The sequence below is a fragment of the Lynx canadensis genome, chromosome D4, assembly GCF_007474595.2.
Source record: "Lynx canadensis isolate LIC74 chromosome D4, mLynCan4.pri.v2, whole genome shotgun sequence".
NCBI classification, from domain to species: domain Eukaryota; kingdom Metazoa; phylum Chordata; class Mammalia; order Carnivora; family Felidae; genus Lynx; species Lynx canadensis.
Window position 1 is genome coordinate 76,455,079 of NC_044315.2, and position 27,540 is coordinate 76,482,618.

At 41.6% G+C, this 27,540-nt stretch overlaps 1 protein-coding gene across 1 annotated transcript in view; it reads right to left on the reverse strand.

Annotated features, from left to right (window-relative positions):
* ASTN2 (astrotactin 2) overlaps positions 1-27,540 on the reverse strand; it is a 754,139-nt gene that overhangs the window by 472,016 nt on the left and 254,583 nt on the right. The window contains exon 6 of the mRNA XM_032595525.1: positions 18,910-19,077. Coding sequence (XP_032451416.1) covers positions 18,910-19,077 — 168 coding nt within the window. The remainder of the gene's footprint in view (positions 1-18,909; positions 19,078-27,540) is intronic.

Sequence of the window (27,540 nt, forward strand, 5' to 3'; positions counted from 1 at the left end):
TGCGGGACTCAAACCCATGAACCCTCAAATCATGACCCAAGCTGAAGTCGGATGCTTGACAGATTGAGCCACACAGGTGCCCCAGTTAAACCCAATGTTTTAAAAGTGTCACAGGGATTAGAGATAACATATTAAAGACAATGACCACATCAGCGGACGTGCAGGCAGCATTCAGTTAAGTGTGAGCTGTTACCACTGTTTGTTGTTAGTATTACAGACAGCATGGCCGCCACGGTGGACCCCCAGGCCACACTTCCTCTCTAGCTTCGTGCCCTTGCCCTTGCCTGCAGCAACAGCCTTCCTCCCAGACTTCTGCTGTGTGGATTCCTCCCCTTCTCCTCCTCACATGGTCCTTGCCTCATCTCTGGTCCAGATCTTACTTCATCCGACCATTTTTCATTCTTAGTATGATTCCTCTGTGCCTGGGACAGGTGGGATCGCGGCACAGAGACGAATCCATCCTATTCTCTCGTCACAAGCAGGTGACACTTGGGTGTCATCGAGAAAAAAATACATTGCTAGCACAAGGTGTGATTTGGGATGGGGAGGGGAGTGTGTGCAAAGAGCCACAGGGTCACAGGAAAGAGCATCGAACTCTGCCCCAAGGTTGAGGACATGCCAGCAAAGAGGGGGGCTAAAAATAACAAGAGGGGACACTGAGACACCTGCCAAGCAGTTTTAGAAGTTTTTTACATACATTAACTCATGTCCCTCACAACAAGCCTATGAAGCAGGTTCTAGTTTCAATCCCATCTTACAGATGAGGAGACTGAGGCCAAGAGGGGCTAAGTAACTTGCTGGCCTGATGTCACAACGCGAAGAGTGCCAAGGCCAGCACTGGAATCCAGCAGACAGTGCCGTTCGCCCCAGGCCACACAGCTTCTCTCTCAAGGCAGGTGTAGGAGTTTGCCAGACAGAGGGAAAGGCAAAAAAAGGAGGCAAAGGAAGGTCATAACACAGATGGCCCTTTGGTTCCTTGGGTCCTCAGAGGCAGAGGGTGCAGCAGGCACTGAGGACCTGCTACTCATTCCATAGGTGTGGGGATGGAACCCTGGGAAACCCATAGTCCCTCTACAAAAAGGGTCATTCCCAAATACTGAATCCAAGCACTGTGCACGGAGAGAGGCCATTTAAGGCCGAGAAGACAGGCACTAAAGTCAGGACGGGGTATGAGCTCTGCATGTGTCATCCAGTGGCTCCATGATTGCACAATTTCCTGTCTCTGCCCAAGGCTCTATTTCCTCAGTTCTACAACGAGTTTGATCTGGCCTGTCCCTTTCACTGCATGACGTCTAGAATGCTTTATCCCCAGTATGGGCTCCATAAGCACAGCCTGCTACTGCTATGATTATTACTAGGGAATTGGCTGCCTTAATGTTCTTTCCTGCCCACAGCTCTGATCTTGGACCCCTTGGCTGTCATTTGGGAAAAGTTGCTTATGGATCCTGTTAAGCATGATGTATTTGATCTACCCTCTCACCTTCAATCCACCCAGTCACTCTGTGAAAGCAGGGTCTCATGTCCTGATTTTACAGAGGAGGAAACTGAAGCCCCCAGGGGTTAAACGATCGGCCTCCAGTTTGCAGAGCAAGAAAGTAACAGGATCAGGATTCGAATCCTGTTCTTCTGTACTCCGGGAGTCAGAGCTCCCCAGCACTAGTTAAGATGGGGGAATTCAGCATGATCCTGAGTGTCACTCAAAATGACCCACTATGGTGGCTCTACCTGGCCACCTACCACACCTCTATTGGACCTTCCAGGATATAGATGAGATAAGGCTATGTGGTTGTCAGTACCTCGGCACCTGCCCCACCCACCATGGCTCTGTTTCCCACAAGCTGATGGTTGGCCTTGTTCAATATCCTTCATCTCTCTGAGCCTCACCCTTCTAACCCAAAAGACAGGGAACATAAGCCCTGTCCCGTCCCATTCACAAGGATGCAATAAGGATAAAATATACACTATTCTATTCAGGACACATGATGATTAATAATGCCGTGGTTCCCCACTTGCACAAAACCTGAACCTTCAAAGTGAAATATACAAAACAGATTAAGCAGAGGGTAATTATTCATTTTGCAAAAGAGTTCTTCAGTCTACAAAAGAGATGTACTGATGTTTTTTTTTTTTTTTCAAACATCAGCTATCTTTGTGAGTTTGGAATCAAATCTCATTTATAAAATTAAACCAAGAAAGAATAATGATTTTCCAGATGTGCACTGAGTACAATGGGCCGCACACACATGCATCCTGCCTGTGCCATCCACGCCCTAAAGCAAGGTGGTCCAGACACCAGGAGGAGGGAGGCTTTGCCTCTGGCTAGTCAGGAACTGGGGGAAAACAGAGAAGTGGTGGACATCATGTGAAATCTGCACTCTGTTCAGAGGGGTCCGTTCCTGAGAGTGACCTCAGCCTCAGCTATATACAGGCAGATGGTCAGGGTCACAGTTAGCTTTCCTGGGAAACTAGAGAACTGCCATTTCTGGTACTTCCATCTGGAATATTATACCATTTTACAGTAATGTGTATGTCAGCTGAACCCAGCTCATTTCCCCTTTGCTAACCACATTCCTGGTTGTATTCGAACTCATGCTCGTGCTCTCCCTCTCCTTCTTGCCTCTCTTCTGTTTGATGGTTCTCTCTTCGCCTCTTCTCTCTCATTTTTGTTTCGCAGCGTTTGGCGTTTGCTCCTGCCTCAGTTTCCTTCTTTGGTCTCTTCTTTTCCACCTTTGCCTTTCTCTCCATGTGTGCCTCTCTATCCCTCACCATCCTCCTTCCTGTAAGCCTCTTTCCTTTGTAGCCCTCTTCAGGGAAAAGACCTTGAGTTTAAGTCAGACAGGTGCAGGTTAAGTCCCCAGATCCACTTTGTCCACAGAAAAGACACAAAAAAGGGACAGTCTGTCTACTTCAAGGGTTAATGTGATGATTACGAAAGATATGGTAAGTAAAAGTGCCTAAGCAAGGACTACAATTACACCCTGTTAATTCCACCCCCCTACTTTCCTTCCTCTTTCCCTTGATTTCTTTCCCTGAATTTCCCATCCATTCCACTCCCTTTGCCTCAGTCTCACACAAGCACGCACACCACAGCCTATTCACCACCCTCTGCCCCAGGTGCCCCCCCACAACCCTCCCCAGGCTCTGCCTCTCACCCCCTGCCCCAAGCAGCCCCCACATTCAGGCAACGATTTACTTGCAGAACAGCACAGGCTCCCATAACTAAAATGCAAATTCTTTCACAAAATATTTTGCGGTACATTTACTGGTATATGATAGAAAATCATGAATCATTAAAATTAAGCAACGTGTGTCCAAGTGGCCTGCACCAGGTTTCACTAGGGAGTCAGACTTCGCTATTCAGTCCATTTCTGGCCATTGGAAAGATTGCACCAGACCATTCCTACTGTACGGGGTGAGGTCACTTGACCTCGCCTGACCTGTGTAGAGCATCTTGAATTCCTGGATGTCCTATCCAGAGGAACAGTCTTGGTGTGATCAGCATAAAATCCATACACCTCTCCCACCCCCGTTGTCTGGTAGAAACCCATCTATAGACATTTCAATTAAAATACCATTTAACAAAAAGTAACCAAAAGGTTGGGACCACACACACACACACACACACACACACACACACTCCTCTTTTTCAGAGACCTTTTAATCACCTACACTGAAATGAAAGCAGCCTCCATCCAGAAGAGAAAGGGCAGTGTGGTGTCATAGGTGGCTCCCTGTGATGACACCAAATAACCGGAAAAGGCCATTGCTAATGCCAAGTGCTGTGTTTTAAATGGTTTTGTGGAGGCCCCTTTTTCTCAGAAATCTGTCACCACGCCTTCCATTCCATCATGATGAAGACTTTTGTGGGTTAAGCATTATCAACACTAGGGGTTCTTTTTGCCCCTGATTCAATAATTTCCATTTGTTGAACCCACATAGTTGCCATATTATGCAGCAGCAGGTCCTTTGTACTGATTTTAATCATCACAATAACCCTAGCAAAGGTGAGTACATTTTCCTCTGATGAAAAGGAGCTTGGGGAAAATTAAGCAATTTGCTCCAAACCACACCAACAGTTACAGGCAGAGACAAGATTTTAACCCACATCTGCCTCCTTCAGTGCTTCCACTTTTTTTCCCCTTTTCCCTACTGCCTCTCCAAAAACAAAACAGCCCACACTGGGAGCAGCTTGATTTTGAGCAAACGGAGGTGGTGGCAGTGTGTCATATCTCCCTCCCTGGCGACTGACTCAGTCCTGGTTCTCAGTCAATGTTTGTGAAAGGAAGACATTAATGAAGCTGACAGGGGACTTACCATGCCCCAGATGTCCTGCACTGAAACGCCTCTTTGCATGAATGTGTGGACTGGATCATAAGCCTGGAAGACAGACCTGAAAAAACACTGCCAGAAGCTGATACCACCTTCAGAAGTTGTAAAAGGCTTCTGAAGACACTGACCCAAGTTGAAGCTTGGAGGCCCACATTCCAAGAATAAAATATTTGACTGCTTAAGTTCTTCTCAAGAGATGGGGAAATCTAGCTTCAGCGTGGTGGTCAGGAGACCTCTATTCTGTTACAAACTTCCTGAGTGATTTGAGTCAGGCCCTGACCCTCTCTGAACGCCAACCTCATCCCTGTAGAAAGCGGGGGTTGGAATACATGGCCTGCACAGTGCCTCCCAGCCTGGGCCTCTGTGCTCTTTGAACCCCCAACTGGCCCCTAAAGGAGACTCTTCGAAGGCTTCTCAGGAGAAGGGTTGGAGCAGCTACTGTAGTGAGTTACTACTTTCCCCTTCCAAGTTTAGGGGGCACCCAGGGCTGTGCAATGCAGGGTTGACACCCACAGATGAGCACCTCTGTAGATTTTGTGTCCGAGCCTCCTCACTCACCTCCCTGAGTCCCAGCCCTGTTCAGCACAGTGCTCAGAAAATCTCTGCTCAGCCCCCACTCGTGGTGCATGTTTGTGGCACTGGTTCACTTCTCCTCTCATTCCAGATCACTGATATCTGTTGTTGTCTGAATGTCTGTGTCCTCCCAAATTCATATACTGAAGCTCCTAACACCAACATGATGGTATTTGGAGGTGGGGCCTTTGGAAAATAATCAGGGTTAGATGAGGTCAGCCCTTGTGATGGGATGAGAAGAAGTGGAGGAGAGACAGATTTCGCTCAGTCTACGTGCACACACGCAAGCACGCAGGTGCGGAAGAAAGGTCATGTGAGGACACAGAGAGCAGTCAAGAGGTCAGTCTTCCACAAGCAGGAAGAACACTGTCATCAGGAACCAATTCAGTGGTATCTTGATGTTGGGACTTTCCAGCCTCCAGAGCTGTGAGAAAGAAGATTACGTTGTTCAAGCCACCACTCCATGATATTTTGTTACAACAGCCCAAAGCGACTAAGACAGTGTCATCCTCTCCTGAGTCTTTAGAGACAGTGTGAAAACTGGTCCTGGATCTCATCCACATGTGGGGGACATAGCATTGGATTCCTCATTTCTGATGTCAAAGCTTGAAATCGGTTTGTTAGAAAACTCGAAGGGACAGAGATGATAGTGTCTTTTGCTCACTATCCCCAACACTGGGCACACGGCCCGGCATATAATTGGTGCTCACTGAATCACAGCAATGAATGAGATCCAACATCTTGATTCCAATCACTTCTTTCCACCACCACAGCCATCACCCTGGCCAAAGCCATCATCACCTCTGGCCTGGATAACCCTATCAGTCTTCCAAGGAGCCCCCTTGCTACCACTCTTTCCTGTGTCCCTAAAGATTTTTCCCAGTGTTGTAGCCAGAGTGATCCTTCGAAAAGGTAAGTTAGATGACAATAGTCTTCTGGTCAGAATGCTCTTGTGGCTTCTGATTGAGCTCAGGTTGAAAGCCAAGGTTCTTACAATGTACTACAAGGCTCTGGGCCTCTGGTCCCACTGTGATCCTAGCTCCTAATATTCAGCTAGTGTTCAGTGAAGCCCAGGAACATTCTCTTACCTGGTCTTCCTCAAATATGTGAGGCGCAATCTGCTCTCAGAGCCTTTGTTCCAGCCGTTCCCTCCACCTGGCCAGATATTCCCCCTGGTATCCACAAAGCATGCTTTGCCCCACCCCCCCATCTCCTCGGTCATACCTACCTTGAACACCCTACTTAAATTTGCAACCACCTCTCTCCTCCTCATTCACAGCTCACTCTTCCTGCAGCCTCTTTATAAAAAATATCATCTTCTATCATAGGATACAACTTTCTTGTTGTATTACACATATTCTAATTATGTTTGCCCCCCGCCCCACTTGAATGCGAGCTCCATGATGGCAACAATTTTTATCTATTCTGTTCATTCTGTCAGTATCTGACATCCTGCTTGAACTAGATGATTGAGAAATAAATACCAGTTGAATGTTAAATAAACAAATACATGAATAAATGAACAGATACGAAAACCAGTTATTTAACTCAGATGTAAAAGTATTAAATCAACCTACTAGACCAAGGGTTGGCAAATTTTTTTCTGGAAAGGGCCAGCTGGTAAATATTTTAGGTTTTGCAAGCTACAGGTTCATGGCTTTTCAACTCTACTACTGTAGAAAACAGTCATAGGCAATATGTAAACTAATAAGCATTGGCTGTGTTTCAATAAAACTTTATTTATGAAAAACAGCAGTTGTCCTGTGGGCTGTAGTTTTACCGACTGCTGCACTAGACTATCTATCAGGTCGGGCACTGGGTCTCATTTTGTTCTCTGTTAAATCCCAGTGCATAGCACAGCACCTAGCACAGCACTGTCACTCAATAAATAATTTGAATTAAATGACACATAAATGACATGTAGTTCCTTCCACTCTTCACTCTCTGTCACAGCACTGTCCAAGTGCATTTGCTATATGGTTAACTTTCTACATCTATGATCTCCAAAATGGCAGCCACTAGCCTGTGGCTACTGAGCACTTGAAATACATGTGAATTAATTTACTTTTTAATTTAAACAGCCACATATGGCTAGGGGCTACCATATTGGACAGTATAGCTCTATCACAAACATTGGTTTGCTACATGATCCAGTTCTAGTCCCTCCCCATCTAGGAAGACTTACCTGACTGCTAAGGCTCATAGTAACTATTATATTTTTTTAATCCTACAATTCTCATTTTATTCAATTTATGTTTTGACCACAGCTACAACAATACTTAATGTTCATTGAGCTTTGTGCACCAGGCATTGTGCTAAGTGCTTAATATGTTTTATCTAGTTTAATGCTGGGCAGAGCACTGGCTTTCAACAAAGATTTGCAATACACATTCAAAACTGGAGAGCACTCAGAGAAAATCTAATGAATAGCTGATCCTTGAACAACATGAGGGACAAGGGTGCTGGACCCCAGGCACCAGTGAAAATCCATGTATAATTTTTGACTCCCCCAAAGCTTAGTTACTAATAGCCTTCTATTGACTGGAAAGCCTTACTGATAACACAAATGGTCAATTAACACATATTGTGCATGTTATATGTATTATATACCATATTTTTAAAAAAAATTTTTTTAACATTTATTTATTATTGAGAAACAGAGAGAGACAGAGCATGAGCATGGGGGCAGGGGGCAGCAGGCAGAGAGAGGAGGAGACACAGAATCTGAAACCGGCTCCAGGCTCTGAGCAGTCAGCACAGAGCCTGATGCGGGACTCAAACCTACAAACAGGGAGATCATGACCTGAGCCAAAGTCAGATGCTTAACTGACTGAGCCACCCAGGCATCCCTATATACTATATTCTTATAATAAAGTAAACTAGAGAAAAGAAAATGTTATGAAGAGAATCATAAGAAAGAGAAAATACATTCACAGTACCATATTGTGTTTCTTGAAAAAAATCTGCATGTAAGTGGACCCGCACAGTTCAGGCCCATTGTTGTTCAGGGAGTCAACTATAATTTCCTTTTATATTAAAAATAGAGAAACTATGACTCAGAGAACAAAGTGACATGTCAAAGGTCACACTATTAGTCAAAATTGCAAATCTAGTAGTCAAGTCCATGGAATTGGTCTCCAAACACAATGTTTCTTTTTTTTATTCATTCATTCCATCATTCATTATTAAACACGGGCAGTGAACTAGACAATGAATGGGCTGGGTTTGGAGGTAAGCAGTAAACCCCATAGGTGCAGCCTAGAGTCTCTTGGATACCTAGGAATCGAACACAGAACTTCACAAATAAACATATAATTAGAAGTTGTGATTCTGTACTGATAGTGCAGATCAGTGGTTAAGAGGATACAATTTGAAGCCTGACTTCTAGGATTCCAATCTGGACTCCACCACTTCTTAGATGTGTGACTTTGGGAAAATCCATTAACTTATATGATTCAGTTTCCTTGTCTGTAAAATGATAATAATAGGGCATTGCACCAATTCTAAGAAACACAGCTTTCCACACTTTCATACCCTTGAAATGAGGACTTGTGTGTTATTAGTATCCTAATGGTAATTGTTGGCAGCATTTTTTTTCTTAGTAGAATGCAAAATACTGGCACATATATCTAACTGCATCTTGCTGCAGTTAAAATATGATTTTGTCTATTTCCTAGGTCTGTTAATGGGATTAAATGAGATAATATATGTGAAGTCCATAGAAGAGAGCCTGACACATAGTTTGTATTGTACAATGGGCATTGTTATTATTATTTGCTATAAAGAAAAAAGATAAAGGGTACCAATTCTGGGTAAAAGGAATAACTGAGTCTAGAAAGTCAGCAAAAACCTCCTTGAGGATGAGACATTTAAGCTGAAACAAGAAAGATAAGGAGGAGGAAAGAAAGGGAAGAATAAGACTCGTAAGGAGTGAGGGTGGGTGGAGAGCAGACAGTTGAGTACAGAGGTAACAACACCTGCAAAGACCCTGTATTTGCTGGAAATGACTCATCACTAACCAGCATGGAACACTTCACAACATGGCTTTGTATCCTAAGAACACTCCCAACCCCAACCTGTAAATTTACCATCATCTTCCTTTTCCACACTTTTGTTTATTGATAGTTCACTGCTCATAGGTACTACAGATATATTTTAAAGTTTATGAATTATTTTGAAAATAGCAGGACAGATACCATTTATAGAGCCACCAATATATTTTTGTAATATACTTGCTGAATAAAATTAAATATAGTTTCTAATTTAAATGCCAGTAAATTATATTTTTGATGATGAATCTCACCTTAAAATCTGAGAGCTCCCCTTCTTTTTGGCACATTCATCAAAGAGGTAAGAATCAGAGATACCTCCATTTATCTTCCTATTAGCAACTTCATTGGAAGACACTTCAGATCTCTCACACCCTCTTTCTTTCAGGTTCAGAAGCAAAGGTTACCTTGGACCTTCAGAGGGGCTGGCAAGCTCCCAATAAGAAAACATTTTCAGTCTCTTTTGCAACCCATTCTAACCTTCTTGTCTTTCCAAATTTTTGAACAGTCAGTCCTGTTGCTTTCTGTTGTGGGCTTCCTGAAATTTTATGACCTCATCTTTGACACAGATTGTCCTTTTTCAAAAGACCTCCACCCTCTTCCACAACATTTTACAACACCTCTAGACCAAATATAGCAAGACTCCCAAGTAAGAGATATAAAATGGTTTCCCTACAACCCATAAATGCTGTCACAGTTCCGTCCCTCAGTTCTGCATTTCTCCCTTGTCCCCAGTCCAACTGGTCCTTTTATTTTTTTCAGTCAGCTTATTCCATAAATTCTTTGTCCAGCAGATTCATGCCTACCTCTGAGAATTCTCTGCAAATACCTATCAAAGAGAGAATGCCAGAATGCCTCTCTTTTCTCAATACTAAGCAAACTTCTCAAACACTGACTCCTCAAATAGTAGCTTCTTACTCAGTCTGGGTCCAAATCCCAGCTGTGATATTTAATAAATATATGACCTTGAGAATTTCATTCAACTATTTTAAGACATAGCTTCTTGTATGGCAAATGGAAGCATCAATAACTACACTGAAGTATTGTTATGAAGCCCAAGGTAGTAATAGAAAGCTGCAGCAATTATTCTTGGTTCACAATAAATGCACAATAAATTTCAGATGCCATTACTATTGCCCCAGTATTCATGCACTCCTTGATATCATACCCAAACTTGACCATGCCTCTCTTCACTGTAAGCTAGCTCTGGCCATTATCTAACACCTCCGTGTATTATATATAGATATGAACCTGTATCAAATGGATCACTTTGTTAAGATAAATAGAATTTTGTGGTTAACATTCATTTCATGGTCTTTAAACAGAAAAAGACCTTGGTTTGTTGTTGTTTGAATGGTTTTTGTTGGAAATGTTTTTTTTTTAAAGTTTGATTTAATTATCTCGCATGTCTTAATGAGGCATGGAGTTCATTAATTGACAATCAGCTTAGATGAGTTTTGTTTAATACAGGTTTCGGTATAGTTCTGGACCAAGGCATGGTGACATAGACAGCATTCTGAATTCTGAGGATAAGGGTGACTCACTTCATGGAAGACTGATTTACTCTAGTTGAGGCCCACTAGAGTAACAACATAGTTGGACACACTAATCCTCAATGGATAAAGGATAGAGCTTACTTTATCTGAGTTCTAAAAAGACTAGTGGTACCCACCTCAAAGGAGAGGTGACTTTCAGAAGAGAGCTGTACCAGGTAAAATTCTTTAGCAAAAACACTTAGCCAAAATTCACTGTCAGCACCCAGAGAGCTATCCATGGTCCTGACCAACAGAACCATACACCCAACCCACTGAAAAAGCCCTGACATTTCATCAAATGAAACTTGCTTCTCATTCATTCACTCTTTCATTCATTCATTCATTCATTCATTCATTCATTCATTCACAAAAAGATGTATTAATGTGGTAACAGTTTCAGTGAGCTATAGCAATAAACAAAATGAACACTGGACAAGTTTTAACAGAACTATATACTCATAAAACAAATCTCTCCTCTCTGGTCTGACAGGAAGTGGGCTCTCTATAGATAAATCTCAGCTTATTTAATTGCGCATCTCACCTGTGCACGATCTTATTTAAATGCTACACATCTGGTACCTAGAAACCCCCATGCTACAATCTCCTTCAAGGCAGGGACATTCTCCATTTCTGTGAATTCTTAAATTTACAACTTCATAAAGTCCTTGTGTCCCATTAAACTTGAACAATACAGGGCTTAGTAAATAACAAGATTAACCTCTAAACATTAGAAATATTTAATACCATATAAGACAAATATAGGACATAACTACACTCATTGTATTCTCATTTCATATCTTATTGCAAATGAAAAGTGGCTGCTGAAGACACGGAAATAAACTGAACGTGACGGCGAACATGACTGAAGTTCTTATCAATTGGAAAAGAAAATTCAATCTTCTTTAAATGCCATTTACAAATTGTTTCAATCATACTCATGCTCTAAGTTATTAGTGCTCAAAAGGTCATAGAAACATGAATTTTGAACTGAGAAATATCTTAGGAATTATTCAGGGTTGTAATTCGTATCTTGCCACTAATTTACTTAGCGACACTGGGCAACTTGCTTAGCCTCAGTGGCCTTCAGTCTCATAATTAGATCAGACTAGATGATCACTAGGGATCTTTCTTGCATTAAAAGTTGTTTCCACTAATTTCTTTGTTGAAGAGAATGAATATGAAGTTCACAGCATATGCCATACTCAAGGGTGGATGACAAATCTGTGGCCAAGCTGACTCTAGGACTGAGAGCATTGAACTTACTTCATTGCACCAGTTTAGAAGTTGCCCAAGGACTAAATGAAAGTCCATTGATAGGAAAGTCCAGGTTATGGTAAGTTTCTCTGTTAGGTGGTCAGCTCCTAGAGGTCTGGGACAACATCTTATTTAGTTCTGAAAAAATTTAACACAGTGCACAATGCTGGATTAGAGGTGTCTGATGAAATATTTATTAAGTTAATTGACATATAAATTGAATTAATTACATAAAGGCACTAGGGACTGCATAACTGATTACAAAATTAATAAAAGATGCTATGTTTTGAGTGCCCACCATACATTATATACTGTGCAGGGTGTATTGGAAATGTGATTTTTCATCTCATTCTCATAGTGCCCTGCCAAATAGGTCTTACTCCCATTTTTACATATTTTAAAAAACAAGTCTTGGATATATTAAATGGCTTTCCCAAAGCCCTACTTCAGTAAGCACAGAAGCAAAGATTTGAACCTGGTCTGACTCAAAAGGATATTCCAATTCTACTCTGGTTAACTAAATGCCTGAATGAATAAATAAAGAGATGAATGAATTAGTGACTAAAGGCATTAGTGTTCTGCTGTTACTTGCTTCTGGTTTGAAGCCATACTGTCAAATATTTTGTATGGAATTTAGCATGATACCACACATGTGCAGAACTTTAATAAAGCTGTTTCACAAAAGGATTTACCCGTAATGACATTCTGAAGAGTCAAAGCCTGATCATTTAAACTGCCTGGTTCTACACCATATGGGACTGTAGCAAGTAGTTCTTGAATGATCACTTCTATCTTCTGAAAGATGAAGTGTAATGGTAGCCTATTCTGGAAAGGATCATAACACCACCGTCTGGAAACATTTTCAGACCTTCTCTAAATCTTTACTGAAGCCCTTCTTTGCCTTGGTCCTATATTGGTGTGTTCTCATCCCCTTCACTGTTAGAAGGTACATGTTAAATGATAGGCTTTCCAAAGAAAATAAGCCATGATTTGTGACATTAACCAATTTTGTTGGTATAAATACCTTCATCATAGCCAATTTTCAAGCTATCTACATGACATAACTGAACAAAGAGCCGGGAAGAGATGATAACAATCAACTCTCATGAGTCTCATGAGCTGTTACAAAAGCCAACACAAGCACACCATGTATCCAATCCCATAATCAGCTCTGTGGGTGGTACTGATTGTTGAAATCCCTAGAAGAACACACTTGAACTGGGCTATGGCACACAGCCAGGAAAACTTGGCCAGGTTCATTCACACATCATGGCATCTATCTATCTATCTATCTAACTATTTATCTATCTATCTATCTATCTATGTATAGATATCTATATAGATATATAGATATAGATATATAAATATCTATAGAGATCTATATATATATATATGTGAATATATGTATATATCTATACATATACATATAGATATATAGATATCTATATAGATATCTATACATAGATAGATATAGATATAACTATATATAGTTATATATATGTAATTATGTATGTAACTATATATGTATATATAATTATATAATGTAATTATATGTATATATATGTGTGTGTGTGTGTGTATATACATCTTCAGCAGTATTATGTCCCCACTTTTCTCCTTCTTCTTGGTCAGTTTGGAAGAATGATCCTTCTTATTGACTAATTCACTAAAGCTTTAAGGCATGATGAGCAATGATTGGACTCTATGACTTTGTTTGGCCCTACTCAAGGAAGGAGAAGCTTACTGAAGGAAGGCAAAGCCACTTTTGACAGATTTAAGGCCTGAATATGTACAGGAGTTATGGGTTTAGTTTTGCCATGACTTCCCCCATAGTCTAATTCCTGACAGAAAGCAAAGGAGGGGAGGCCTACCTATTGCCATGAACAATTAGATGGTTCCCCAAAACAATTGGACAGATGTGGAAAGTCGTTTCCCCTTTTCTCATAAAGTCTTACTAATACCTTTAGTGGTTCTCAGAATCTTCAGGTCCTTATCTTTCTCTGAGTTCTCTTCATCTTACCTTTCCAACTTCATCACCTGTGTCTCTCCTAGTTCTCCTCCTCCACTTACTATGCAGTATATTCTCTGGATGCCAGCTCAGATATACTGCTTTCTCGTTCCTGGAATAATTTTAAACTTTCTTCCTCTTGATTTCAATCATTAAAATCCCTCTGTTAAGGGACCCTTCCTATTCATACTCCCTACTGATTCTACAAGGTTCAGATAAAAGGTCACGCACTCCATGATGTATCTCCTGAAATCCCCATCTAAAATACATTTTTCCCTTTTCTCCAGTCATGAGCTACTTTGTTAATGCCTGTTCTTGATTTATCCCACATTGTGTCTTTTATAATAGCTATATATGGGCATATTATTTTTATCCCTGTGAAAATGTGAAATCCATGAAGGCAGGAACATTGTCCAATTTGTCTGTGATTTCCCATAGCACTTAACACACAAGACTTATGAGTTGTGGAATTAAGAAAATCTTGCTTGAATTGAATCTAACAAATTGCAATAAATTTTTCAAAATGGGTGTGAGTCAAGCCCCATGAAAATATATTCAGGGATCTTATGTTCCCATTTCCACTCCTCACCGGTAGATAGTCCCATCTGTTTATGCCTTGAATGACTTGTAAGAGTAAGGTTCTTTGCTGGACATGGTGGTGAGAAGGATACAGGAGTAAATGAGATACAGTCCCTGGCTTTAAGGAGCTTACATTTTAACAGGGCAGGCGTTTCCAAACAATAACTCAAGTTTTAATCAGATATTTAGTCAACAGAGAACTCTGATGATACTGTAGAAGTCATCCATTCTTCCAGGAGGAAAGAAGAGGTCATCAGTGAATAGGATTTTATAAGGTCGATGATTAAAGAATGCAAGACACTTCAGGTAGAAGGAGGGGCCTGAACTCTAGTTATAAGGTAAAACTTGGCATGGCGTGTTTGGGAGGACTATAGAGAAGATGAACAGGGTGTAGGCTGCAAAGAGAGTGTTCTTGGGGATGTGGCTGAATGGGAGGATGAGGCCAAAGCCTTCCAGCTTGTCTGGCTATGAGATGGTTCCTGGTGACCCAATTTCTCTAGAGCTGGAAGATACTTAATCTGAGCTCATAGGTAAATGGATATGGAGGAAGAGACTAAAAACTGGTGTATAAAATTGTTTCACAGAGCATATAAATGTCCTTCCTTCCTTCATCCTTTCATGATTTTCTGTGTGCCAATTATACATCAGCATTAGGCCAGGCTTGAAGGATACAGAGATAACCAAGACACATGCTTTGAATCCCCCCTTCCTCAGCCCCTAACAAAGCTTACGGTCTGGGGATAGACCCAGACAAGGAAAGAACAATGGCTGTGCACAGGGACGAGAACTATGACACAGGGACCTACGAGAGCAGAAAGGAGGACTCCTTAATCTGGTGAGGGGTTTGGACTGAATGGAATGGAAATAAAATAATAATAATAATAATAATAATAATAATAATAAAAACAACCCCTGGTCTCCCAGTAAAAGAGGGAGAAAGATATTTCCAGAAGGAGGGAATAGTCCATCAAAGGAATGTAGGCATGAGAGGGTATGGTGCCTTCAGGGAATTGCAGGGATCAGTATATCTAAAGCCCAGGGCAGGTGGCACACAGGCAGAAAATAAAGTGCCAGATGTGAGCATGGCTTTGTCAGATAAATAAATTAACATATATGGCAACTAGGACTTATATTGTTTGTGTAGAAAATGAGAGGACTATTTGGGAGGGAAAGTGTTTAGAGCCTTGGTGCACCAAAGAGAGTCCTTGGCCAGAAGCATCAGCAGTAGTCGGTAGCTTTTTAGAAATGTAGGATCTTAAAGTCACAGTAGACCTACAGAGGCTCAAGAAGCAATGGTTAAGAGCTCAGTCCCCCGAGTTTGAATCCTGACTCTCTATCTGCTGGCTGTGTGACTTTGATCCTCTCACCTTTCTTCTCTGGCATCAATACTGTCAGTGATAAAGTTGAGAAGGTCAACGCAGTGGATTCTTGTAGCATTTTCATCTCTACAGTATATGTGTGTGTATGTGTGTGTGCAATTCCAGGGGATACTGGTGGGAGAACTGATCATTTCTAAAACTGCCTAGCACGTGCTTACTCCCTGGATGACCCACTGTTTGGAATTATGCCCTCAAGCTTACAGCTAACAGAAAAGATCATCAGAAACCATGACCTTGCACCTGAAGGCAGATCCGATGGGAAGCCAGAAGGTCAGACCCTCAGGCACTGTGCTAGCTGTGGCTTCATAGAGGGAGGCAAGGGAGGAGATACCTTCTGTTCTCTTCTACCAATAGTCTTGCCTGCTTTTTAAGGAAAGAAAAGGAAAAAGAAGAAGAAAAAGAAAAAAGAAAAAGAAACAGAAACAAGAAACAGAAACACACAAAGAAAAAAAAAAAGAATGTACAGGACCAGATCCAGAGGCACATCATTTCACAAGGGCGTTCCTGGCTGTTGGATGAGGATAATCGAGTGTGTGTATGTGTGTACGTGTGTGTGTGTGTGTGTGTGTGTGTGTGTGTGTGTGTGAGTGGTGGGAGTAAAGGGGTATTGCTTAGGGTGATAGTGCCTTAAAGCCTAAATGTTTTAATTAAGAGAAAGAAGATTCAGCTGTCTGGTCAAATGATACACTAAAGCTGCATTGCATTTTCCAAATAGCTTCCCCAACAGGCCTATGTAAAAGCTACAAAACTGTGTCTAAACAGACTTCCAACTAAAGGATAAGAGGGGATCGTGGTTAGAAAGCCAATCCTTGCCCAACCCTGCAGAGACTCAAGGGTTAGCCTGGAGAAGCCCTCTCTTCACTCCTGAACTGTTGCCCCATGGAGCAGTGGGAGAGAACCGAGACAGAGCACACCTTTGACCTGGGCCACTGAGAGCCCTCAGCTCTGCACAGAGGTGGCCACATGGGCATTGTGCAATGGACTTTCCAAGCAAGATGGCCAGGCTCTTGTTAATGAAGAAGAAATGAAGTTCCAGAGAGACTACACCAATGTAAGTCATAGGGAAGAGCAAAGGCCTGGGAGCTAGAACAGCTTCATGTCTAACTTGCTTTGGGACCTTGCCACTCTTTTCTCTCCAACTTCTATTTCCCAGTTTGTGGACATTAATAACCACCACTTATTGAACAACAAGTAGGAATAAGATATTATCTATGTACTAATCATTTACTATAAAGAAGACACTCTCTCCTAGGTTTAAATATCATGGGTATGCTATTGACTCATACATTTCTATCTCCAGCTAAAACTTCTTTGAATTTGACTTCTGGACATCAATGCCTGTCTTCTATCTCTACTTGATGTTTACTAGTCATCTTGAACTTACATCCAAAACAGTACCCTTAATCCTCCTCACCTCAATCCTGACCCTCCCACAGCATCCTCTGACTCAATGAAAGAGAAGTCAATTCATCCCACTGTTCGGACTGAACCCTTTGGAATCATCTTTGACCCCTCTCTGCTTCTCACCTTTCAGACCCAATTACAAGGACTGTCAAATCTACCCTCTAAATAGGTCCAGAATTTGACCATCTTTCCCCCTTACCTCTGTGGGCCAAGCCACTGCTAACGCTTACCTATATTAGAATAATAGTGCCCTTGAATGCCAAGTCAATTTGCCACGCACCAGCCAGAGTACTTCTGTTAAAATCCAGGCCACATCATGTCGCTCCTTTGGCTCAGAATCCTCCAGTGACATCTCACCTCACTCAGAGTAAAATCCAAAGTCCTTGTCATCCTCTGTAAGCCCCTGAAGCCACCCCGCCCAACCTTCTGCTTTTCAAATTTCCCTTCTACTTCTCTCCTCTCTCAACTCCATCTAACCACACCATTCTTCCTATTGAACCAATGGCAACATCCCTGAACTCCTGCTGCAGCGTGCTGGCCCTTGTCATTGCCTCTACCTAGAATACCGGTCCCCCAGATAGTCACATGGCTTCCATCATCTTAGCTTCAGGGTGCTCACTCAAATGTCCTCTTCTCAGAGAAGCCTTCCCTGACCACTGCATATAATAACAGCTCCACCCCCACTCCCAGCTTAGCATCCCATATGCTGTGTGCTCCCCCCCAGCATGCATCATCACCTGACAGAGCACATATATTTTCCTGTTTGTCTGTTGTAGCACTGTCCAACAGAACTTTCTGCAGGGGTGGTAATGTTCTACATCTGAGTTGTCCAAGAGGTAGCCATTAGTCACACGTAGCTTGAAATATGGCTAATGTGACTGGGGAAATGAATGCTTGCTTTATTTAATTCCACTTAATTTAAATAGCGACGTGCGGCTAGTGGCTACCTTGTTAGTGCAGATTTAATGTATCCTTGGAATATAAACTTAACTAGGCCAGAGATTACACCTATTTTGTTCACTGCTATATCTTCAATGCCTAGGAAGATGTCTGCCCTGTGGAATGAATGAGTAAATGAATTTACGAGGGGCTTTCCATGTATTATCTCATTTAATCCTAACAACAGTCTTGTGGGTTAGATGCTGTTTTCATTCTCTGGTACTCAGAGAGAGGAAGTATCTTTCTAAAGAACACCCAGCTAGTGTGTACCCTATGATCAATATCTCCCCACTTAAGAACATGGGGATCTATCTAATGTACAACATAGTGAACAGTTAAGGTGGTTTTATATACTTGAAAGTTGCTACACAAAAGTTATCACCGCAAAAAGAATGGTATATGAAGTGACGGGGGTGTTAGTGAGTCTGAAGGTGGTAATCATTTCACGGTATATATGTGCATTATTAAATCATGGCATTGTTCACCTTAAACTTATACAATGTTATATGTCAATTTCATTTCAGTAAAGCTGGAAAAAATGACAAAGAACATCCAGCTGGTAAGGGGTAGATAGGATCTGAGCTCAGGGATGCTAGATGATGTTCAGACACCTTGCTTTGAAATTGGACCAGATGTTGTCTGTGGTCCTTTCTCCTTCTGGGATTCTATGGTTTTATGGAACTTTCTCCCTTGCCAGGTGATGGCAGCGTATAGTTTAATGGCCAATGGAACTGATGGGCCTTCATGTAAAATCCCTTGTCAATGGCTCAAGAGCCATGATTCTTCAGGTAGAAGGGGTGTAGACCATCTTTTGGCCCATATCCTCCCTCCCTCTATCCCCAGCCTAACCCATGGCTCACCAGTGTCTGGGTCGCAGAGCTGCTCACAGGCATCTGTCGTCCTCTGTCCGCAGAGGTCTCTCACCCATGGGGAGGTGGCGTTGATCTGGTAATACAGGGACAGCTTGGCCGGGTTTAACCAGTCTGAGACATCCAGGTAGCTCCCTTCACTCACCACAAAGCTGCTCCCTGCAGGTGAACAGAGAGAAAGACAGCTACTTTCTCCCTGCTTTTAGGATACAGACATAGATGTGTCCTGCTGTTGATGCTGCAGGCCGAGAACACAGACAGGTACATACAAGCCATCTCCCCACCCCAGGACCCTGTTCTTACTTGACCACCAGCATTTACAGAGCATTTATAGCGTGCTTGTCACAATATAAGCAGCCAGTAGAGACACACAAATCAGACACAGAGACAGTTCAGCCTAGTGGTTAGGAGTTGGGCCCTGAGAACTCATAGAGACTTAGGTACAAATCAAGAATCTACCCTTACCTGCCATTGACTTTGGGAAAGGCACTCAATGCCTCTGGGCCTTGGTTACATCATCTGTAAATAGGAATATTAATGGAACCCACCTCATTGTTAGAAAAATGGAATAAATTAATGTAGACAAAATGCTATGCTTAGCCAGGGCCTGACTTGTCCTAGTAAAGAATCCTTAAACATTAAAATTTAAAAGCAAAAAAAAAAAAAAAAGTACTAACGTCCCTGTCACTCAGGCACCTCCCCCCCCCCCCCCCGCTGAAAAGGGGTCATTAATGCCCACAGGGGCCAGGTGTGTGATATTAATGGGAGAGACTAGCAGAGTAGCTTCTTGGCCTTCTGGCCTAGATTTTGTTTTTTATTCTATTAGGATGAGAAAGAGAGAGGGAATAGAGAGAGTACAGAATAGAAAACCCAGATATAAACCCACAATTAGAGAGGGAGGTGGGGGAAAAAGAGAAATTCAAAGAAATCGGTAGCACGTCTAAGAAAAAAAGCCACACTTGTGCAATGGAAAATGCCTTAATGTTGGGGAACAATGGAGTTTGGGGTGAACTGACAGTTCGAGTTCTATCAGACTGGAGTAGCTGCAGGCCCACTCCAGCCAACTCTTGCCAAAATGGGTCTATGAGCCAGTAGTCCAAGAATGTCAGGTTTTCTTCAGGCAGAGTCCAAAAATTCAGATTTTAATTGTAATCAAGCAATTTGGCAATAATGACTTAAATTTGTTCTTAAAAAACTTGTGTAGGTCCAACAAAAGACTCTAGCTTTGCAATCTATGCTCTAAAATATTCCTTTTAACGTATACAGGTGCACACAAATACATATACCTCTACACTGGCATACATACATACCTGAATGCATACATACACATACACACATATACATAAGTAAACACACACACACACACACACATATTCTTTGGGAGCAGGGAACAGAAGCCTGTTCAGGGTGGCTGCATATTGGGTATATGTGGTGAGTGTATACATATAAAAATAGAGCAAAGGTGTCTCACATCATTAGACAACAAGAAGGAATAAAAGGCATTCAAATTGGCAAGGAGGAAGTAAGAGTTTTACTATTTACAGATGACATGATACTATATACAGAAAATCCTAAAAATATTCCACCAAAAAACTACGGGAACTCATAAATGAATTCAGTGAAGTCACAGGATACAAAATCAATATACTGAAATCTGTTCCATTCCTATACACTGATAACGAAGCAGCAGAAAATGAAATTAAGAAAGCAATCCCATTTATAATTGCACCCCAACCAATAAAAGATCTGCAAATAAACTTAATAAAAGAGGGGAAAGACCCATATCCTGAAAACTCTAAAACATTAATGAAAGAAATTCAAGATGATACAAAGAAATGGAAAGACAGTCCATGTTCATGTGTTGGAAGAACAAATATTGTTAAAGTGTCTATTATTCTACAGATTTAATGTAATCCCAATCAAAATACCAACAGCATTTTTCGCAGAACTGGAAGAATAACCCTAAAATCTGTATGGAAGCACAAAAGACCCATGCCAAAGCAATGGTGAAAAAGACAAACAAAACTGGAGTCATCACAACGCCAGACTTCAACTTATATTACAAAGCTTTAGTAATCAAAACCATATGGTACCGGCATGAAAACAGACATATGGACCAATAGCACAGAACTGAAAACCCAGATATAAACCCGCAATTATACGGTCAATTAATCTTTGACAAAGGGGGAAAGAATATACAATGGGAAAAAGGCAGCTTCTTCAACAAATGATATTGGAAAAACTGGACAGCTACATGCAGAAGCATGAAACTGGCCCACTTTTTTACACGATACACAAAAATAAACTAAAAATGGATTGAAGACCAAAATATGAGACCTGAAACCATAAAAATCTTAGAAGAGAGCACAGATAGTAATTTCTCTGGCATCAGCTGTAGCAATGTTTTTCTAGATATGTCTCCTGAGGCAAAAGAAATAAAAGCAAAAATAAACTATCGGGGCTACATCAAAATAAACAGCTTCTGCACAACAAAGGAAAAAAATCAACGAAACTAAAAGGCAACCTACTGAATGGGAAAACATATTGGCAAATGACATATCCAATAAAGGGTCAGTATCCAAAATATATAAAGAACTTATATAACTCAACACCAAAAAATGAATAATCTAATTTAAAAATGGGCAGAAGACATGAACAGACATTTTTCCAAAGAAGACATACAAATAGGCAACAGACACATGAAAAGATGCTCAATATCCCTCATCATCAGGAAAATGCAAATCAAAACTATGGTGAGTTTTCACCTTACACCAGTCAGAATGGCTAAAGTCAACACAAGAAACAACAAGTGTTGGAAAGGATATGGAGATACGGGAACCCTCTTATACTGTTGGAATGCAAACTGGTGCAGCCACTCTGGAAAACAGTATGGAGCAGTATGGAGTGTCCTCAAACAGTTAAAAATAAAATTACCTTATGATTCAGCAATCACACTACTGTGTATTTATCCAAAGAATACAAAAAACACTAATTCAAAGGGATATGTTCACCCTGATATTTATTGCAACGTTATTGGCAAAAGTCTAACTATGGAAGCAGCCCAAGTGTCCATCCATAGATGAATGGATAACTAAGATGTGTTGGTAGGGCCACAAGGGTGGCTCAGTCGGTTAAGAATCCGACTCTTGATTTCAGCTCAAGTCACGATCTCATGCCCCATGAGTTTGAGCCCCGTATCAGGTTTCATGCTGACAGTGTGGAGACTTCTTGAGATTCTCTCTCTCTCTCACTCTCTCTCTCTCTCTCTCTCTCTCTCTCTGCCCTGCCATGAGCTCTCTCTCTCTCTTTCTCTCAAAATAAATAAGAATAAACTTTTAAAAATGTGGTATATAATATACGATGGAATATTACTCAGACATAAAAAAGAATGATATCTTGCCATTTGCAATGACATGGATGGAGGAGGAGAATATAACGCTAAGTGAAATAAGTCAGAGAGAGACAAATACCGTATGACTTCACTCGTATGTGGAATTTAAGAAACAAAACCAACAAAGAAAAAGAGAGAGAGAAAAACAAGAAACTCTCACCTATCGAGAACAAACTGATGGTAATCAGAAGGGAAATGGTGGGTGACATAAGTGATGGAGATTAAGAGTACCCTTATCATGATGAGCACTTAGTCATGCATGGAAGTGCTGAATCACTCACTATATTGTACAACTGAAACTAACAGAACAGTGTATGTTAACTATACTGAAATTAAAATTAAAAAGAAACTTAATAAATGAAAAAAAGAAAACATAGATAAAATTTCCATTAAAAAAAAAATACAGCACAGGTCGAATTTCATAGGGGGAAAGAAAAACCAAAAAGTTCAAGTAGGACCAAGCTCCACCACGCTGGACTTGGAGAGCAGTTCTAGATTTATAACAGATCTACAGACCTCAGCAGCAGGAGATCTTAAATTGTTTCACAATTAACATGACTCAGCTTCTTTCCCTGCATTTGCTTCCCTCTACCTCACGATCAACCAACAAAAGCTTTCCATGTATGCAATTTAAATTTTCCAAAGAGGGACCCAGTTACTGGCATCATTTGGGTTTAGCGAGAACCTCTCTGCCAGGTCACAAAAGACCTTGCTGGCTGACTGCAATGATTGTGCTCCTCTCGGCCCTGGTGTCCAGCTGTGGTCCAATGGGCAATGGCCAGGGACGCAGGATCACATCAGACCATACCTGAATGCCTCGAGGATCTACGATTCCCTGAGGGCATGGCAGGCAACGTTATCCTCTCTAACTCACACAGAGGATATGATTTCTATCATCTTATAGAATGAGTTCTTCAGTAGAAGTACAGTGGACAATGTGATTTGGGGTGATGATGAAAGAGGGATTCTATGAGAAAACCATAAGGGATAGATAGCATCAGGCTCAGAGATAAGGAAATGACCACATTTGAAGTCGGCCTTAGAATCCTTGGCAGCTAAAGGAAAAAAAAAAAAAAGGAAAAGAAAGAAAAGAGTCTGCTGGATTCCATATTTCAAATTTCTGGCAAGGAAAGATATGCAAATCTATCTGCAAAGCCATATTTTCCCCTCTGGAACTAAGCCCGAGCAGAAACATGTCACATGGGTCCCTGTGCAAGGCACCGAACATCAGTATCAACCACAGATTTTTCTTTTAAAAAGCACAGTCATGCTGTTTAAATGGGTAATTCTTGTATTTATTCTCACTAAAGACTGAGGGATGGATATTGAATTGTGTCCCAGGGCTGAGTTTGGCTAATCCCACTACTTCAGGGAAACTACACGGTGCAGCCATACAGAGAATAGAGTCAGCAATCCGTGGATTCAGATCTTCACTCTGCTACTTACAAACTGTAAACCTGGGCAAATCCTCCATCACCTCACATGAAAAATGTGGTTCCTAATTTCTCCTTCATAGGGTTGATATAAAGACTAAATGAGACAATGCATGTATCTTAGGTCTGGTTTACCAGAAATGAGGCTCAAAGGCAAAGACTGACATGCAGGAGGTTTACTGGGTGCTGCTTGTAAGGAAATGACCAAATGGCATTGAGAGTGAGCAGAGGGAGAAGTCAAATAGTGATGCCGTTGCAGCAAAGACCCCAGGGCTGATCCCAGCGGGACGTTCTGGGGCTGGGATGGTCCTTCACAGTTGTCCCGAATCAAGACAATGTATCAGGCCTTTGTACCCTCACTTTAACCAGTCATAGGCTGCGGGCTATCTTTGGGGGAGGGGCACGGACTTGGATGAAGTGGTCCTTTTCCATGAAGGACATTTCTCCAAGAAAGGCTCAGAGCAAGTTGTCAGCCACCAACATTCCTGGAAGCTGGGGGAATAGTGCCTATGTTCTAATGACAGATTTGGTCATGGCATTAGTACATCCACTACAATATGTGATGTCCCTAGCACATTGTGAAATCTCAACTAACAAGAGTGATTTTAGTTTTTATTTGAATTTCTTATAAACCTGGACGCTCCAAATCCAATACTGGTTTATCAGATCTCTCTTAAATATGGGGAAATAAGAGTCTCTTTGAAAGACAATGACTCAAAAGCAGGTTATCTTCAACTTCTTTAAAAAGGTACTCTACCAAAGTATACTGTTGTTGTTGTTTTAATGTTTATTTATTTTTGAGACACAGAGAGAGAGCATGAGTGGGGGGCGGGGGGCAGAGAGAGAGGGAGACACAGAATCTTAAGCAGGCTCCAGGCTCCGAGCTGTCAGCACAGAGCCCGATGTGGGGCTCGAACCCACAAATGGTGAGATCATGACCTGGGCTGAAGTCGACGCTTAACCGACTGAGCCACCCAGATGCCCCTATACTGTTGGTTTAATGGCAGAAGGAAGTTACTATCCTTTGAATGAGTGTGTTACACATCCTGTTCACTTAAGTCTTACAACAGACCTATGGGGGTATGTATTCCCCCCATTTGACAGAAGGACAGCACAAGTTCAGAGAGAAACTAAGTTACCTGAAATTATAAGTAATAAGTGGCCCAAGTAGAAAGTGACTCTAGGTATTTCAGCATCCAAAGCTGGGACATACCCATTATTCCAGGCTGGCATGAGAGCTGGGGCTTTGATTCAGTATTAGGCAGAGTTTCCCTCTTCCATGATTTCATTTCTCCTCTGATAGTCTATGCATCCCTCTGTAGATTGTATCCTAGAGTGCTGGAAGTCTTTTGCCTTTTCTGATTGACAGTGATTTCGTACAGGGAAGAGGTCATGACTCATTAGTCCTTATCAATGCAGCCCTCAGCAGAATGCCTGGCATATATTAGGAGTTTGGAGAATGTCTGTTGAATGAATTAATGAAATCACAGTCCCATGCTTGACTGGAAGGAATTTCAACTAACTTCAGCATGGGATTGTGAAGCAGGAATGCCTCCACATGGATCCCAAAGGGTTTTTGTTTGTTTTTTGTTTTTATCCTGTGAGAGCCAGAATACAAGATGAGCCCTTCAGTGTCTCCCTCGTCCCAAATCAATCAAGGTTCTTGAGTTCTCATTTGCCCCATGGACTTGTGATGTAGATGATTAAAGTAGAGATGCTGGAGGGGTTCAGTGTGAAGGAGGAAGGACATGTGGCAGGGAGATGTCACATCAGATAGTGAAAGGAAGTAACTGCACAAAATGTAATTTCAAGACTTAATCCATGTGTTCATTTAACCAACATTTATTAAGCCCCTCCTTGCATAAGAAATGGATACCAAGAAAGGTAAATGGACAGAATCTGTCAAGAAAATTACAGATTAGCAAGGGAGATCAAATGTGTGCACAGATGGATACAATACCTCCTAGAGTGTTGGGAGAACTGCATGACAAGGATGGGCATCTTTGAGGATAAGTGGAAGGAAAAAAGGGTGTTGTAGAGGAATCATTGAAGAGTTGGCCTTTAAGCTAGATTTCGAAGGATACCAAGGAGAACAAACTTGGCAAAAGTTGAGGTGGCATCTGCCCCTCAAGGCTCACCTTCAGATCTGCCTTATGCTCCTTAAGAGGAGATTAAGATCTCTCTCATACATACAAGGCATTCTACTCAACTGGAAGCTATATATGCCATATTATAGGTTTACTCATTCATCCATATATTTATTCATTTAACAAATAAATCACCTACCATGTGCTGGGCCCTGTCTCATCCTCTGGATGAGTAAAATATGGCATCTGTCTACAGAGAGCTTATAGTCCAGGAAGGGAGTTCAGAAATAGCAAATCTAAGGCAAAGCAGGATTTTTTTTAAAAAAAATTCCTCTTCCTTATTCTCCCATCTAGATTGTACATTTCTTGAAAGTAGAGACTATGCCTTATCTAACTCTGCAATCACCACAGTGCTTAGGGTATAGTGGAGGTTCAGAAGATGTTGGGGAGTGTGTATGTGTGAGAGAGACTAAGAGGAGAGAAAGAGAGAGAGAGAGAGAGAGAGAGAGAGAGAGAGAGAGAGAGAGAGAATGCATGCAAACACGCACAGTGAGGCCAAAGAGTGGCAAGCAGCTCTCTCTGGGTAAGTTCTAGCATTACTTTGAGAACAGATATATAGAAAAGGAATAGAAATGCATTTTTCTGTGTGTCTCACACATCTCTAGTTTTCCAATGGACCCTGTTTTATTTTCTTGGCTTTGGACCAAAAGTACCCCCATTTTTCTGGGCGCTCTGAGAATCCTCTTTGTGCTCAAATCAATCTCCCCAGAGCAGTGACTCTGGAATGAATCTTTGCCAAAATCTCATCTTCAAAATGTCATGTTTCCTTATTTTTAAATATATATATATATTTTTTTTTCTCCCACTGGCTTGTGGGAATATACATCATCTAATTAGCCAAATGGATTTTCAGTTCAGCCCAATCGTTTCCTTATCTAGCATCTGAAGCTCAGCGTTGCTCAGGGGACTGAACGGGCACGGAGGTCCTCATTAACTCTGATCTTCAATTACATTGATTATAAGCCTGCTTCTGTAATTGTGCAGCATAGATCAGAGGTGAGCTGGGGAGCTCAGGCCACTCGGTAGTGTTCTATGAAAAGCCAGAGGCATATCGGCCCCTAAAGAAACAGAAAGCTACAGATGAGAACTAAAAATACCACGGAAGGAGGTATCACCAGACAAAATTGCCTGGCGAGCCGGACGGCAGCTGCAAATCCCTTTCATTATACCTCGAATCATGAGACAGACCTCTGAGAACCATGGATAGAAAATTTCAAAAGAAGGCTCTGGTCACAGTGGTGAATGAGAAGCAGGGAAAGGAAAGGTTGTATGGTGGAAAGGTGGTCTTCACAAATGAAGCTCAGGGAATTTTCTGGCCAAAAGTACATGGCTCTTTTTTTTCCCCCTTCTCATTCTTTGGGTACAAAATAATTAAAGGTTTCTTTCCTGATGTTACAGCATGTATTCATTCCCATGATGATCTCATCTGTCAGGGTCTCAGACTTGGGAGAAAACGTCTTTGGGGAGCATAGGATAAGAAAACAAAAACAAAAACAAAAAACAAGATGAAGAAGTGAGCCACCCACCTTCAGCTCAACAGACCCATGAAGAGTGCACCCACACCCACCTCTCTCCCCTGTCCAGAGAGACCCAAGTTAGGCTTGAATACATTCCACCACTTGTCATTGACTTAAAGCCATTTCAGGAGTGA